General features: G+C 36.8%; 1 protein-coding gene across 2 annotated transcripts; it reads right to left on the reverse strand.

Moving 5' to 3' along the window:
• Positions 1 to 1419: 1419 nt before the first annotated feature.
• Positions 1420 to 3565, reverse strand: LOC113323086. 2 transcript variants are annotated; one of them, XM_026571337.1, is made up of 6 exons: positions 3246 to 3565; positions 3061 to 3163; positions 2847 to 2970; positions 2666 to 2729; positions 2174 to 2207; positions 1420 to 2035 (listed from the first exon to the last, which is right to left on the reverse strand). In XM_026571337.1, the coding sequence occupies exons 1-6, from the start codon at positions 3330 to 3332 to the stop codon at positions 1992 to 1994; spliced, it is 456 nt and encodes a 151-aa protein (XP_026427122.1). In that variant the 5' UTR covers positions 3333 to 3565; the 3' UTR covers positions 1420 to 1991. The 2 variants fall into 2 exon arrangements, with proteins under 2 accessions (XP_026427122.1, XP_026427121.1); XM_026571336.1 differs by having other exon boundaries at positions 2153 to 2207; positions 3246 to 3562.
• Positions 3566 to 13394: the final 9829 nt, after the last annotated feature.

Consider the following 13394-nt stretch of genomic DNA (forward strand, 5'->3'; position numbering starts at 1 on the left):
ATAATTCATATTGTAAAATGAACTCGTAATGATAATCAAGCATGGTAGTTCATATTGTACAATGAACTCGTAATAGGTGTTCATTATGGTAGTTCATATTATAAAATGAACTCGTAAATGATAGTCCATATTGTAGAATGAACCTGTGATAGGTGTTCATATCGTAGAACGAACTCTGAATAGTAGTTCATTATACCAGTTCATTTTGTAGAATGAACTCGTATGTTACTTAATCATACGAGTTCATAAAAGTTCATTTTGTGGAATGAACTAGCTATTATGGTAGTTCATTAAATTAGTTCATTTTGTATAATGAACTCGTACATAGTTATTTTTTAGCCTAAGGATAGGGTAAAATTAAAACTCTGAAACATAGCAACAATGATACTCATTGGAAAGCTCTCGTCGAGGGCTTCCCGAATATACAAAATTAATCATTTTTGGACATATGTTTCAAAAGGTATTTCAGTTTTAAGTTTTTCTTTATTTTTTTTATTAAGAGAGAGAAAAATATTAAAAAAAATGCATTTATGCCACTATTAAAAGATATAACATCATTGATGACGTCATCCCGCGTGGGTATTGTCCGTTTTCATCGTCAAGTTAATATTGACTACGCCGCAAGTGCATACGAGGGAAACAAGGATCAAGAAGTAGCCTATGCCAATTTTCACATACTCGTTTATATTCCAAGATGTTGTCAAAGGATAAACGAGAAAAAAATATCTAAATTGATCTCTCTTGGTAAAAGACTACTGCAGTTCATCTCCTTGTTAGGTTTCTTTGTACGATGATTACGGAACTCCATTGGCGGTTTTTCACCTTTGCTCATATCGATATACCTGGGTGAAGTAGTGTTGGATAAACGTAAGTAAAGGTAACTCAGACACTGCGCGTATGAGTTGTATGGTATTATAATTGGTTTGGAATGGGCTACCAGGTGGGAAGTTGCGCATATTTTAATTTGTTCTGATTCTAAAAGTGCTATTCATGCTTTGGAAAACAATGATGTTCCGTGGTTTGCTAGACAAAGGCGGGCTGGCGTGAGAAGATTATATGACTCAATTTGTTTTCAACATACTTATCATGAAACAAATTTTACAGCTGGATGTTATGGCCAAAAGAAGTTGCTTTTTAGGTGAAGGGGAAGGTTGGAATATTGAAGGAAGACATAACTTTTTACTTTCAATTGAATTTCCAAGTGTTTATTATTTCAGATTGAAATAGTTCATAAGTTTTTGGAGTTTCTATGACCTTTTTTCTTGTAAACTTGTTTGTAAATATTGCTATTTCTTAATATAATTCTAACTTATCAAAAAAAAAAAAGGACACCGCGTGTCTGAACACGTATCCTTATTTGGCCCAATTGATTTGATTTCGGCCCAACCTTTCTTAGGTAGCTTATATTCAATTGAAAAGTGGATGAAAACAAAATGGTTGAACACAATTATTTACAAGATCAGGTCTGCGACATGCTGCACATATTGCAGGTGGTGATGAATTTAGTTAAACATAGCACAAAGGTAACTCCTAGGAAAATTTAACCAACTCATTGAGTATTTTCATGTGACCACAGATGTGGCGGAGAAAATCCTTAAACAACTATATGCATGGACATACCGATACATGAATTATCATGCATTTCCAAATCCACCTCGACAAAGTCTATTGCCACCTGCACAAGATGAAGTCGGCAACAGATTCACTTAACACCTACAGGTCCTCTAGATGGCAGACTACTTATCACCATCTTCCAACAGCTTTATAACAGAAGTACAGGATGAATCTATACAATGTAAGACTTGGCTTTCACCTTGACATCCTACTTATCACGCATTTTTATATACGATTGTCACTATTATAACGTGTATGTATATCATTGTCACAATCTCATCTAATTGACTACCAGGAGGAGGCACCGCGAATCCAGTTTTTGACACCTCTGATTGCTGTGGCTTCTGCTGCACCAGACTTGCTATGATCGAGCTGCTCTAATTATGTTTTCCTGACAAGTCTTTCTTGAGTACTTTATAACCTATGAAACATAGAGAGTAGTATTAGATTATTTACATGCACATGTTTGTTGTCGATATGAAATCATAGCTGGCCAACATTGTGTTATTTAAGATTTGGGTTATAAAAGGAGACTCACTTGTCATACTTCCTATCTCACCTTCAAGCCTTTTGCCTTCGCAAGTAAACCCAAGCTGAACAAAAAAAATGGTAGGTTTCATATTTAAGCATATGAGTAACCAACAGTCGATGACTGACAGGATGACTGATTCAATCATTCAAGAAATGAAAATAGATTGTTCAGTAAAATTTGATTACGAGTAGTAATTGTACACTGCCCTAGTGTGGGCTTCAGCCAGGGGACCAAGCAGATTTTGGCAACTGAAGTGACTTGGTACAGATTTGAATGCTCCTCATTACCAGATATTCAGAGGAATGCCAGTCACTAGATAGCTAGCGCCTAATCTAGGCTCCGGTTATTTTTCATCTAGAGTCTTTTTGTTCGGGAAAGCTTACAACTCTACTCAAACACTCCAACAATAAATCAGTATCACACATAGTGAAGTATCTATTGCCTACATTAGGAAATACAGAAATTGACCATCTAAAGCATGTTAAACATTGATCAAAGTTATGATATGCAGATGCTTACTTGTTCCAAGAGCTTCACACAATGCTCGCCGTTGGCCCATATTTCCAAAGGATTTACCTTATCACTGTTTAAAATTAAGAATGCTTAATTTCTATTAGGCCTAAAGTAGAATCAAAAACTGGACTAACAAACATAAATCTTGAAATGAAAAAAGTGTCAAAAAGTAGCAGATAAAACTTACATTTTGTCAGCGTTCTCCTCTATTGTCTTGATAAACGTCTCCATCAAGTCTCCATAAGGACAAATCGTCCCAGTTATCTCGCAACGCTTTTGATTATTAATACCTTGACGAATACATGCAGTGCCTACAGAAGGAAAGTTTGTTCAACCCTAATTCCAGAACTAAACATGAATCATCACTGTCAAGAACTGAGTAAATTTGAAGAGTTACTTACTGTAACCCTTAAATCGATGGCCAGGGGATACAGCAACATGAAAGTAATTAGAGTGTACCGCCATGTAACACAGAGTCGTATTCAAAGGAGAAAACCCTATTCCCTAGACACAACAATATACATAATTTTTATCAGTTAGAAATTCATTGGCTTAAAATAAAATCCAAGTACAGAAAAATCCTTACTTCTATGCCGAGTGTAGTTAACTGATCCATCGACATACGGGTTATTTCAAGAAAAGCGTTGCAGCAGATACTTCGAATGGATGTCATTCTCTATGATCTTGATCTCTATTTCTTTCAAAACTCAAAAATTGGGCAAGAAATGAATTTCGGTGTCGATTTGTTTCGGAACTCAGAAGAGTGCACGAGTCAATTTCACTTCTCAGCGTTTGTGTATGAGCACCGCCGATGAGGTTAAGAATTCTATATATGTTAGAGATTTCTGGTGGCAGAAAGGGGAAGGAGAGGAGAAAAAGGTCGGTTTCTTTAAGATTTTTAAAAACCCACGCAGGTTTATGGCTTATTTATTTTGAAGGGCAAGCCACTGCGTTGAGCGGCTTGGGCCCTTGCGTTTTCTTGTTATTTTGAGACTTACTATCTTTGGATGCTGGATGAAAAGTGGAAACTAACTGGAACACCGCGGCCAAGGTGGTGAGGACCGACACCGCTGATTGCATAAGTTGTTATATGTCCTTTTTTGGTTGGAATGTTATTTTGGAGACATATACATCGTTTTAATTATGTCTAAAACGATAAATATTTCCGAATTTTTCGTAAAAACTCTAAATTTGATATTATTGTTTGTACTCATCGTGTACAGCTCTTTAAAATCTTTTTAACGAGATAAATATTTTTAAATTCCAAGATACAGATTTTTGGATATGTTATAATATTCTAATTTGCTTGACAATTATACCCCTGAAAAAAATAGGATACATAAAAAGTTATAATAATTAGACTAAAAGGGAGGGGTATTTTCGGTTTTTAAAAAAATGTCTAATACTTATTTACCCTTTCTCTTCGGTTTATTTACGAAAATGTCTAAAGGAAAAAAAGAAATTAAAAGCAAGGAGGGGCATTTTTGATTTTTTGATGGTAACCATTTCCAATCATTTTTTATCAAATTGCACATTCCCGTTAGGCGTTAGGCTTCATAAAGTGGTCATAAAAAGGATTCCCTCCCTTCGGGCCCTCTGGTCGTCGCCCCAATAAACTATCACCAGGCCCTTTTTATCTGTTTTTTTCAGCGTGAAATCCACCTCCTGAAAAAGTCAAGCCCGCTCCCGTTTTCAGTGATAAAATTATCACATCAAATGGCAAAGTCTGGCCATTCTTGAAGAAGTAAAAAAGATAGAAGACAACCTAGTTTCTTTTTTGGGTTTCCACTATATAGACAGAAAGGCCAACAGAATAGCTGATCTTTTGGCTAAGAAGGGAAGGAAAAACAACATCACAACCTCCTGGGCAGACCAAGCACCTAGTTTTTTAATTCCAAAAATAGCTTATGACACTGTCAAAGCTTATGAAATACTCCATCCGTTTTAGGAAAAGTGATATTTTCACTTTTTCAATTTGGCCTATTTTTAGGCAAAAATGAAAAAGTGAAAGTATCACTTTTCCTAAAACGGAGATAATATGTAATTTAAACAGATTTCCTGTAACAGTTTCTGAGGGGAATCTAATAGATTCAGTCATCGGAAATACTTCTCATTCAGAGTTAGTAACAGATGAGACTGAATCAATATGATTATCAACCTATGCTCTCTTTCAATATATTTCTATTTTCAAAAAAAAAAAGTGATAAAATTATCACATAACCAAATCTTGGGCCCAGACACACCTCCCACCGGTGCTCCCTGGGATGCATCCATAACCAAACCCAGCACAAAAAACAGTAACCATCTTTATAGGATGGCTCAAGCCTCAATCAGATTGGATCAAAATCAACACGGACGGCGCAACAAGAGGAAACTGATCGCAGTCGTATGCGTCAAGAATAATTCACTTTCTCACTTAACTAAATTTAAATGAAGTATGTGGTAAGAAAGAGTTCGTTCCCACAGAGAGACTTTTGTTGTTATAAAATTTCAGTTTCTTAGTAACCAGGGGGGGTTTGAATTTTATCTAAGCAATAAAATAAAGCAAAGCAAATAAAATAGCTGGAATAATCAATAAGGAAAAGATATTGGTCGGGATAGTACCATTCACAAACATGTATTTTCATCAATGACTAGAATTGATATTTTAATCTCTCATTTACTAAAAGTCATAGGATACCTTGATCGCAAGTATATCCCGCTAATTCCCTGATTGCAGCAGCAGTGACCACCCATCAGATTATCTTAGTCACCTGCAACTGCATCTCATCCATTTCATCCACTCTGCCTAGCCATTGCATTTCATTCAAGTCCATACCCAGCACACCTGAGCTACAGTTTCGCTCAATTGAGACCATTTCGAACCCTTGGCAGATGAACATCAAAACCCTTCGAACACAGCTCACAAAAATGGACAGCAATAATTGCAGTTCTTTGCCTTATCTTCTACATAAAACCATGACCAAAATCTCCCGAACTACAGCTGAATTCATCTCAACAACTTCAGTGTCTCTTCCAAACCGAGCCAGTTCAGCCTGCGAAAATCATCCCACCAGAAACCCTGTGTAAGCAACCTCCAATACCTGCAATTGTGTCAACCTAAACATACATATAATCCATGGTTGCGTCAACACCTGCTATTGCTCATCAAGCACAGAACCATCTCCACTTGCAACTGCAACCACCAACACCTTCAATACCCATTCTTTGACAGCAACAACATATTGACCTTCTCGGCTTCAAATCTGTAATGGACCATCACTCCATCTTCTAGTTCATCTGTGACACCACTCCGAGCACCACCAATAGCAACTTCTTTCTCAAGCCAAAACAACATCTCCTTCTTGTTGTTCTTGCTCTTCCATTCTCATCAGCTGCAGCACTTTTTATTTTAACCAACTGCAGCTACACCAACTGGTGAACCAGTACTGCCATGCATTGTTGTTCATACACTCAGGCCACATTTCACTTTCCTTAGTTATCCTGAAGCTTCATAACCACCTAGTCCATCAGCATCACTTGCACTATAGTTCATCTCAAACCATTCGCAACAACACCAGTTTAACAAACCATTCTCAGCCAGCACTATCACTGCACTTCTGGCCTTCACCATAAGCACCATGACCCATTATCGGTACTGCCAACTGCCACTCACCAGAACCCATTATCTCATTTAAACCAACAGAACCAATCCATTACAGTATGCATCTCCAACTCAGCTCACACAAACTAACCTGCAATCTCAGTTGTTTCTTCCATCTCTGATTCAACCAAAACCAACAACAACTTCTTAATCTTCTATGAACTTGAATGCCACCAGAACTGCAGTCTTCTTTAAACTCCAACTCTAGCTCACTTGCACACTGCAATATCACCAGCAAATCTCTTTCTCGATCACCAGCTCAATCTCAACCAACAGCAGCAGCTTCTTAATCTCAACTTCATGTGATACCCAACCTGAATCTCCATTTACTCCACTGCTTCAATTACAACCACCAATACCAGCTCAAGTTCATCACAAACAACACCTGACTTCAATTCAGCTGCAATTCTGCTTCTTCAATACAACTTCAGGAATCCTCAAATCTATCCCAGTAACAGCAGAATCATCAGATCCACCAACACCATACCATGACTGTATCTATTCTCTTCTTCTAATCTTCATAGATTTCTGAAATTTAACATTAACCCAAGCTTAATCGACTCTCACTTCGGCCATAATCATCATCAGATTCTTCAATCACTCCTCTTAACAAAACCCTAATTCCTAATTCTTGATTCTCACAGCGAGCACAATCTTCATTTTTCATCAATTCGTCTCTGCAAACAACAACTACAATATATACCAACATCTTCTGTGTTGTTCACTCAAACACTAGCAGAAACAAATCCTCTCTCAATCTCCATCAATTTCTCTGAGACGCTGCCCTCTTACTCCTCACATTTCTAACTTTCAGACAGACACAAAAATGACAGAGAAGATATTTCTCTAGGTTTTAGGGTTGTGTAGGAAATGAAGGTGGATATAGCCACCCAGGTGAGGTAGATGAGGGGTACCCCGGATGACTCTAGGCACCTTAATATAGATACAGGCCACCAAAGTGATAGCCCTTTATCTTCCGCTGCACTCCAGATAATGCTTGCTTGCGCAGTGACAACTCTGCTCTCCTTGCTCCTCATGAAGGCTCTTTTCTTATTTTGAATTCTTTCACCAATAGCTGCCGTATCTTACTTCTCATATCCACTTCTTCTCTACAATTTCTCTTCATCACTAAATCAGTCGTGCTTTTCAGATATATATTTGCATCATTAAAGCCGACATGCTTTTCAGACAAAAGTTAAGAAATAGAAGCAAATAATGAGAAACAGTTCGTCTCCAACAACATTTGCACCTTTTTTGCCTTTTAAGCGACGTTTCTTCTTCTTTTGTTCCAAATGACTCCAAAGTACCTAAATACTCACAAAAAAACATAAGATACATAATTTACAACAAAACTTAACAAAGAAAAGCATAAACAATAGATAAATATTAAGGTGTTTTAGACACCTGGCATAAACCCTGGAATAGCGGGAGCAGGTATTATTTGTAGAAATGAGGAAACCAACACTATCCTAGCAATAGCACAACCTCTAGGCATCACCACATCTCTTACAGCGGAGACCTGGTCCATACACATAGCCTCTAAAACGACGACGAAACGAGGATGGTCAAAATTCCAATTTGAAACGGATTCGAAAAATTTAATGAGATTTATAACCTCAAATACAGAACCTCCTTGGTATATATCTGACCTGGTTGCAGAGATCAAACAAAGGCTCGCCCAATCCAGCAATATACCGTTAGCCACGTCTACAACGAAGCAAATCAAGCGGCAGATGGTTTAGCAAACCGAGCAGCGAATGATTGCTCCATAGGGATACTCATGACAGTACAATGGGAACATACAATTCCGCAATCTATCAGTTCTACTGTAACAATAGACTCTATGGGTGTTACGTACCCCCGTGTAATTTCAGTCTAATCTAATAAATTTCATGCTTCAAAGAAAAAAAAAACAAATCTTTAAAATTTATGCTTTTGTTTTTTCTAATCCCCAAACTAGCCTTACCAATGTTATTCCTTTTCTTTGTTAAAGGAATCATAGAGAAAGCGAGTGGAAACCGAGAGAATCACATACATAAAGAGTTACTTTCATACATCTTTCTCTAAACTAGAAACCCGATGACGACAACAACATTAACGTCATCTCTATTTTGATATATTTCTAACTAATTCAATCATGATCAAAACCCTATAAGATGTCATAACCTAAAAATTCTCAATCATGTATGAATTTGATTTCGATTTTCCGTTTCGTGTGTGATTTTAAGTTTGTAGCTTCAGATTTTGATGATTTGGTTACGCACATATTTGTTTTCTTCAACTTAATTAAACTCATTTTTAATATGGAAATTAGGATTGAAAATTTGCTGATATTCGTTTTGGGATTTTGTTATAGTAGAGAAACTATGTTGAGGAACATTATATTTTTGGGACTTCGATTGTTCTAGACAAAACTTCAATTTAAATCGCTGACGCTAATACCAGAATTTCTCTTGCGCAGAGAAGCTTTATGTGAGTGTACTTCCAATCACTTTCAGTTTGTTTTAATTCGTATCTTTTAAATTTCACGTAATTAATTCTCATTTTTTTTAAATCTTGAATTAGTTAAATAACTATAACACCGTTACAATCGATTTTGTAAATCATTTTCTTCAAAAATAATTTGTGGGTGATCTTAGAATCTGTATGCAAACATCACTCACCTTACTACTATAATGTTGTCTGCTCAGCACGTGGATTTTTGGTGTTTTTTATTTCTCTATGCAGATTGGAGCAGCTCAATCTATATCAAGAGAAGTGTATTTCATCACACTTGATTTGGTCAGTGTTTCTGGTTATTATTCTTACAAGTTGATTTGGGTTAATTTGTCTAGTGACTTTAAATCTGATTTGGCATTTTTTTTTATGTAGGTAAAAAACACTGGGAAAGAATCTCTTTAATGGGTTACATTTTCGAACCTATTACATCATCAATTTTTCTTGTTCTTTTGTATTTCATAGTGTCTCATGGTAGGTATGCATAGATAGACTTCCATTTTATTTTGCACATACCAAACTAGTTGAGAATCGGCTAAAGGGACTACCCAATTACTGGTTTTGCATTACTCTCCCAACCGCTAAATCTTTTACACTATAGAGTAAAAAAAAAAGCCTAAATTTTTCAATGATTAATGGACTACCTAATTAATAAGAACGTTTTACATTTGTTATTTGTATTTTTAACAATCGAGTCATCTGGTGTTTATGATGAATTTTTCTACTAGAAAATAACCCATATGAATTAAAATTGATTAGTTGGCTCCAAACACCATTAAATTGTTCAATAATGTTTAATAGATTCTTATATCTCAGTAAATTGCAACTTTTTTGAATAGTAGACAGTCATCTGAGATAAAAAGATGAGATAATTCACTATTATACCTAGATAATTTGATCCCATGAATCAGTTTTTTTTATTCCTAAATTATAAGTAGGGCTGTCGATGGATGCTAACGTAACGGATATAGGCTCTGCCGCTGCCGTTGCCATTAAAAGTTAATGGATATCCGTTATCCGTTAATATCCGGCGGAAATAGGAAATTCAAAAACGTTACCGTTACGTTGGACTTACCGGATAACGAATATTTTTCCGTTACCATCCGGTATGTCACAGGACAAACACAAAACAGGCTAAAAACACAGAACAACTTTTAAATCCAAGAAAACAGGTTCTAAATCCATGCCACACCAAAAAAAAGACATACAGATGTCCATGCCACACAAGAAAACAAGTTCAGAATCTTCAGATGTTCTAGCAAAAGAAAAAACCATGTTTTTTGCAAAAAAAAAGATATCTCCATCTCCATTTGCTGCAAAAACTGCAAATGCATTCCTCCTCCATCTCCAGATTCTCCACTTCCAAGTGCCAACTGTGTTAGAGCATTGCTCGGTCGAACTCGCATGCGTTGCTATCTCAAGCATGTTTGTCAATATTAGTGATAAAAATTATAAGTCTTGATTTCTAGTATACTATAGCTAAGTTTCGGACTAGGATATAAAGTGTAGTTGAGCTCAAGGACTTCATAGCGATTCATCATACAAGAAGAAGAACTACTCAAGGAACCGGTGGAACTTCTCGACAAAAAGGTATGTGAAGACTTGAACTTAGCTGTCACTCAAAAGTCTATCTACTCTATCTCCTACTTCTTGAGACAAAAAGTCGTATGCTATATATAGACTTAGATTATACACATTTGGTATTTCGATCTGAGTATACCCCGCCTATATATATCTCGAAATATGTGTTGGTAAGCGTTTCACTTCGACCATGTTTATCTTTACCTAGTGACGAAAGTCATGATATGTTTCAATCACTTTGAAAATTGCTTTGACGAGAAATGGTGTAACAACTGTGTAACATCCTCTAAGAATGTTTCAATGGTTGGAATGAGAGTTTTGATTACATAACCAATGATGGACATAAATATTGTTGTGGAAACACATATGTGCATAAGTTCTATTCCTTGAACCAAAGTTTGCGAACTTTGTTGATCAAGAGAAACCAGAAGAATGGCTTGTTGCCATGTCCGCGGACTCAGTCCGCGAACTGACGAACTTCTCATCCCGAGAAATATTGCTGGAGTTGACAAACTTGTTAAGTGAGTACCAGTCCGCGAACCGGCGGAAAGTCTTTGCCGAGATTTTTTGTTGGAGTTTGTAAACTCTGCCCGGTTGCTTAAGTCCGCGAACCTAGTGTGCGAACTTAAGAAGTTTATATATCTGAAGATGATTTCTGAACTTAAACTTATAAAGACTAAGGGATGCAAATTGAAAACCGTGGCTATAAAGTTCATGAACCGATTAAAGTGAATCAAATCATCTTTGCTTCAATTGTGTCTTGTGTAATACATAATATTTCCTTGCAATTGCACAACTCTCTAACTAGTTCATTTGAGTCACTTGAACTAGTTATGGTGAAGAAGAATATGGTTGGTATGAAATGCTCATATGGCTAACCTTTTGGTTAACTATTGTTGAACCAACAATGTACACGTTTGGGTACGGTTAACAAACCTAGAAGCGTACATTTCATTTGTGTATAACAAGCTAAGTTTTCGATCTAAGGGTTGAGAAATATTAGCTTGAATCTAAATCAGGTTTTCATCTAACGGTGGATATTGTTTACTTTGTGACCAAGGCGAAACCCTGATTTGAAAGACTATATAAGGGGACATCTAGCAACTCTGCAAAACTAATCCCCACACCTCAAGTGTGATTCTAGTTTGCGTGCTAGAGCCGTTTCTCCTTTAACCTTTGGTTTTATTCTTCTAAAACTAGGTTAACGATTTAAAGACTTCATTGGTATTGTGAAGCCAGACCTTTTACTACTTTTATCGTAGTTGTATGATCTGATCTTGCATCTTCTATCGTACGAGTACAATCAGATTGATTGTCTTGAGATTAATATCTCCGATAGGTAAGATATAAAAAGTAGTCACAAACATCTTCGTCTCATTGTTTGTGATTCCGCAACATCTTGTTTCGCTACCATACGATTAAGATTGTTGTGAGGTGATTGATTTATCTAGGCTGTTCTTCGGGAATATAAGACCGGATTATCAATTGGTTCCTGTTCACCTTGATTATTATCAAAAGACGGAACAAAAACTTTAGGGTTTTTCTGTGGGAGACAGATTGATCCTTTGATGGACTTTTCTGTGTGAGACAGATTTGTTTATTGTCAAAGCCTGAGATTTTGGGTCGTAGCAACTCTTAGTTGTGGGTGAGATCAGCTAAGGGAATCAAGTGCGCGGTATTCTGCTGGGATCAGAGGTGTTGGGAGTACAACTGTACCTTGGATCAGTGGGAGACTGATTGGGGTTCAACTACAATCCAGTCCGAAGTTAGCTTGGAATAGGCTAGTGTCTGTAGCGGCTATACAGTGTGTGTTCAATCTGGACTAGGTCTCGGGGTTTTTCTGCATTTGCGTTAGATCATCAATTAGAGTAATCTAACCTTTGGTTGTGGATTGTCATTGATTGATCCTTGGATATTGGTCTTTGGTACCATCCAAGTTATTTCTTGTGTTTGATTAAAGACTCGCTGATTTCTGTTAGATCGAGTAAATCAGAACAAGAGAGAGATATTAACTCCTTGAGATACTTTTACCTAGATTGAGTCTGATTGTCTAGTTGATTCTCTAGAAAGTATTTCGGAGTTAGTCCATACAGATTGCTAAGCGAAATATTGTGCGGTGTTGTTAGACCCCCACTTTTCAATTGGTATCAGAGCAGGTAAACACGTTCAAGACCTCAAAAGTCTGTGTTTGTAGCGATCAGATTCTATGGACAGAGGTGCTATTTATATTAACGTACCACCAGTCTTCAATGGCTCTAATTACTTATGGTGGAAAATTCTATGCGAGCTTTTCTTCAAGCGCGTGATTTTCAATCGTGGGTATATGTTGTTAATGGCTATGATGCTCCCGTTGTGGCAGTTAGAGATGTAAACGTTCCCAAGAATATTGGTGAATATAATCCTGCCGAGATACTTGCTGCAAAGAAAAACTCCGACGGTTTGAATACCATCATACATGCCATTACCCCAAATCTTCAGCACCATGTGTCAAATTGCACTAGGTCTAAAGATGCTTGGGATATCTTAGAAACCGTATTTGAAGGTAACTCTAGTGAAAAGGAATCTAGGCTTCCAAACCTTAATTCTGATTGGGAGAACCTTCGTATGGCAGATGAAGATACATTTGATGAGTTTAATCACAAAGTGTCTGAAATTGTTACTGCATCTTTTGCATTGGGTAAGACTATTCCTGAAAAGGACATTGTGATGAAAATTTTCAGATCGCTGACATCTAGATACGAGTCTAAGAAGCATGCCATCGTTGAGGGAAATAACCTTGATAATCTTTCCAGAAATATATTGGTTGGAAAGCTAAAGATCTTTGATCATGAGCATACATCCAAAATCGGAAAGGATGTTTCCTTTAAAGCACAGAAGAACACTAAGTTACTTGATAAAAGTAAAAGTGTTTATGTCTCTGAGGATATGACACAGTGCTTTAAGTGTAAAGGTTTTGGTCATTTTGCAAACGAGTGCCCAAATCGTAGAAAATATACTGGGAACAAAGGTCTTGCT

The sequence above is a fragment of the Papaver somniferum genome, chromosome 11, assembly GCF_003573695.1.
Source record: "Papaver somniferum cultivar HN1 chromosome 11, ASM357369v1, whole genome shotgun sequence".
Lineage (NCBI taxonomy): Eukaryota > Viridiplantae > Streptophyta > Magnoliopsida > Ranunculales > Papaveraceae > Papaver > Papaver somniferum.

Bases quoted from the DNA above. Each gene is read 5' to 3' on its own strand.
- LOC113323086 (XM_026571336.1), bottom strand. From the start codon at position 3,332: ATGACATCCATTCGAAGTATCTGCTGCAACGCTTTTCTTGAAATAACC. The intron at 3,164-3,245 runs GTAAGGATTTTT...TGTTGTGTCTAG, and splicing joins TAACTACACTCGGCATAGAA to GGAATAGGGTTTTCTCCTTT. The intron at 2,730-2,846 runs GTAAGTTTTATC...AATTTTAAACAG, and splicing joins GAGGAGAACGCTGACAAAAT to TGATAAGGTAAATCCTTTGG.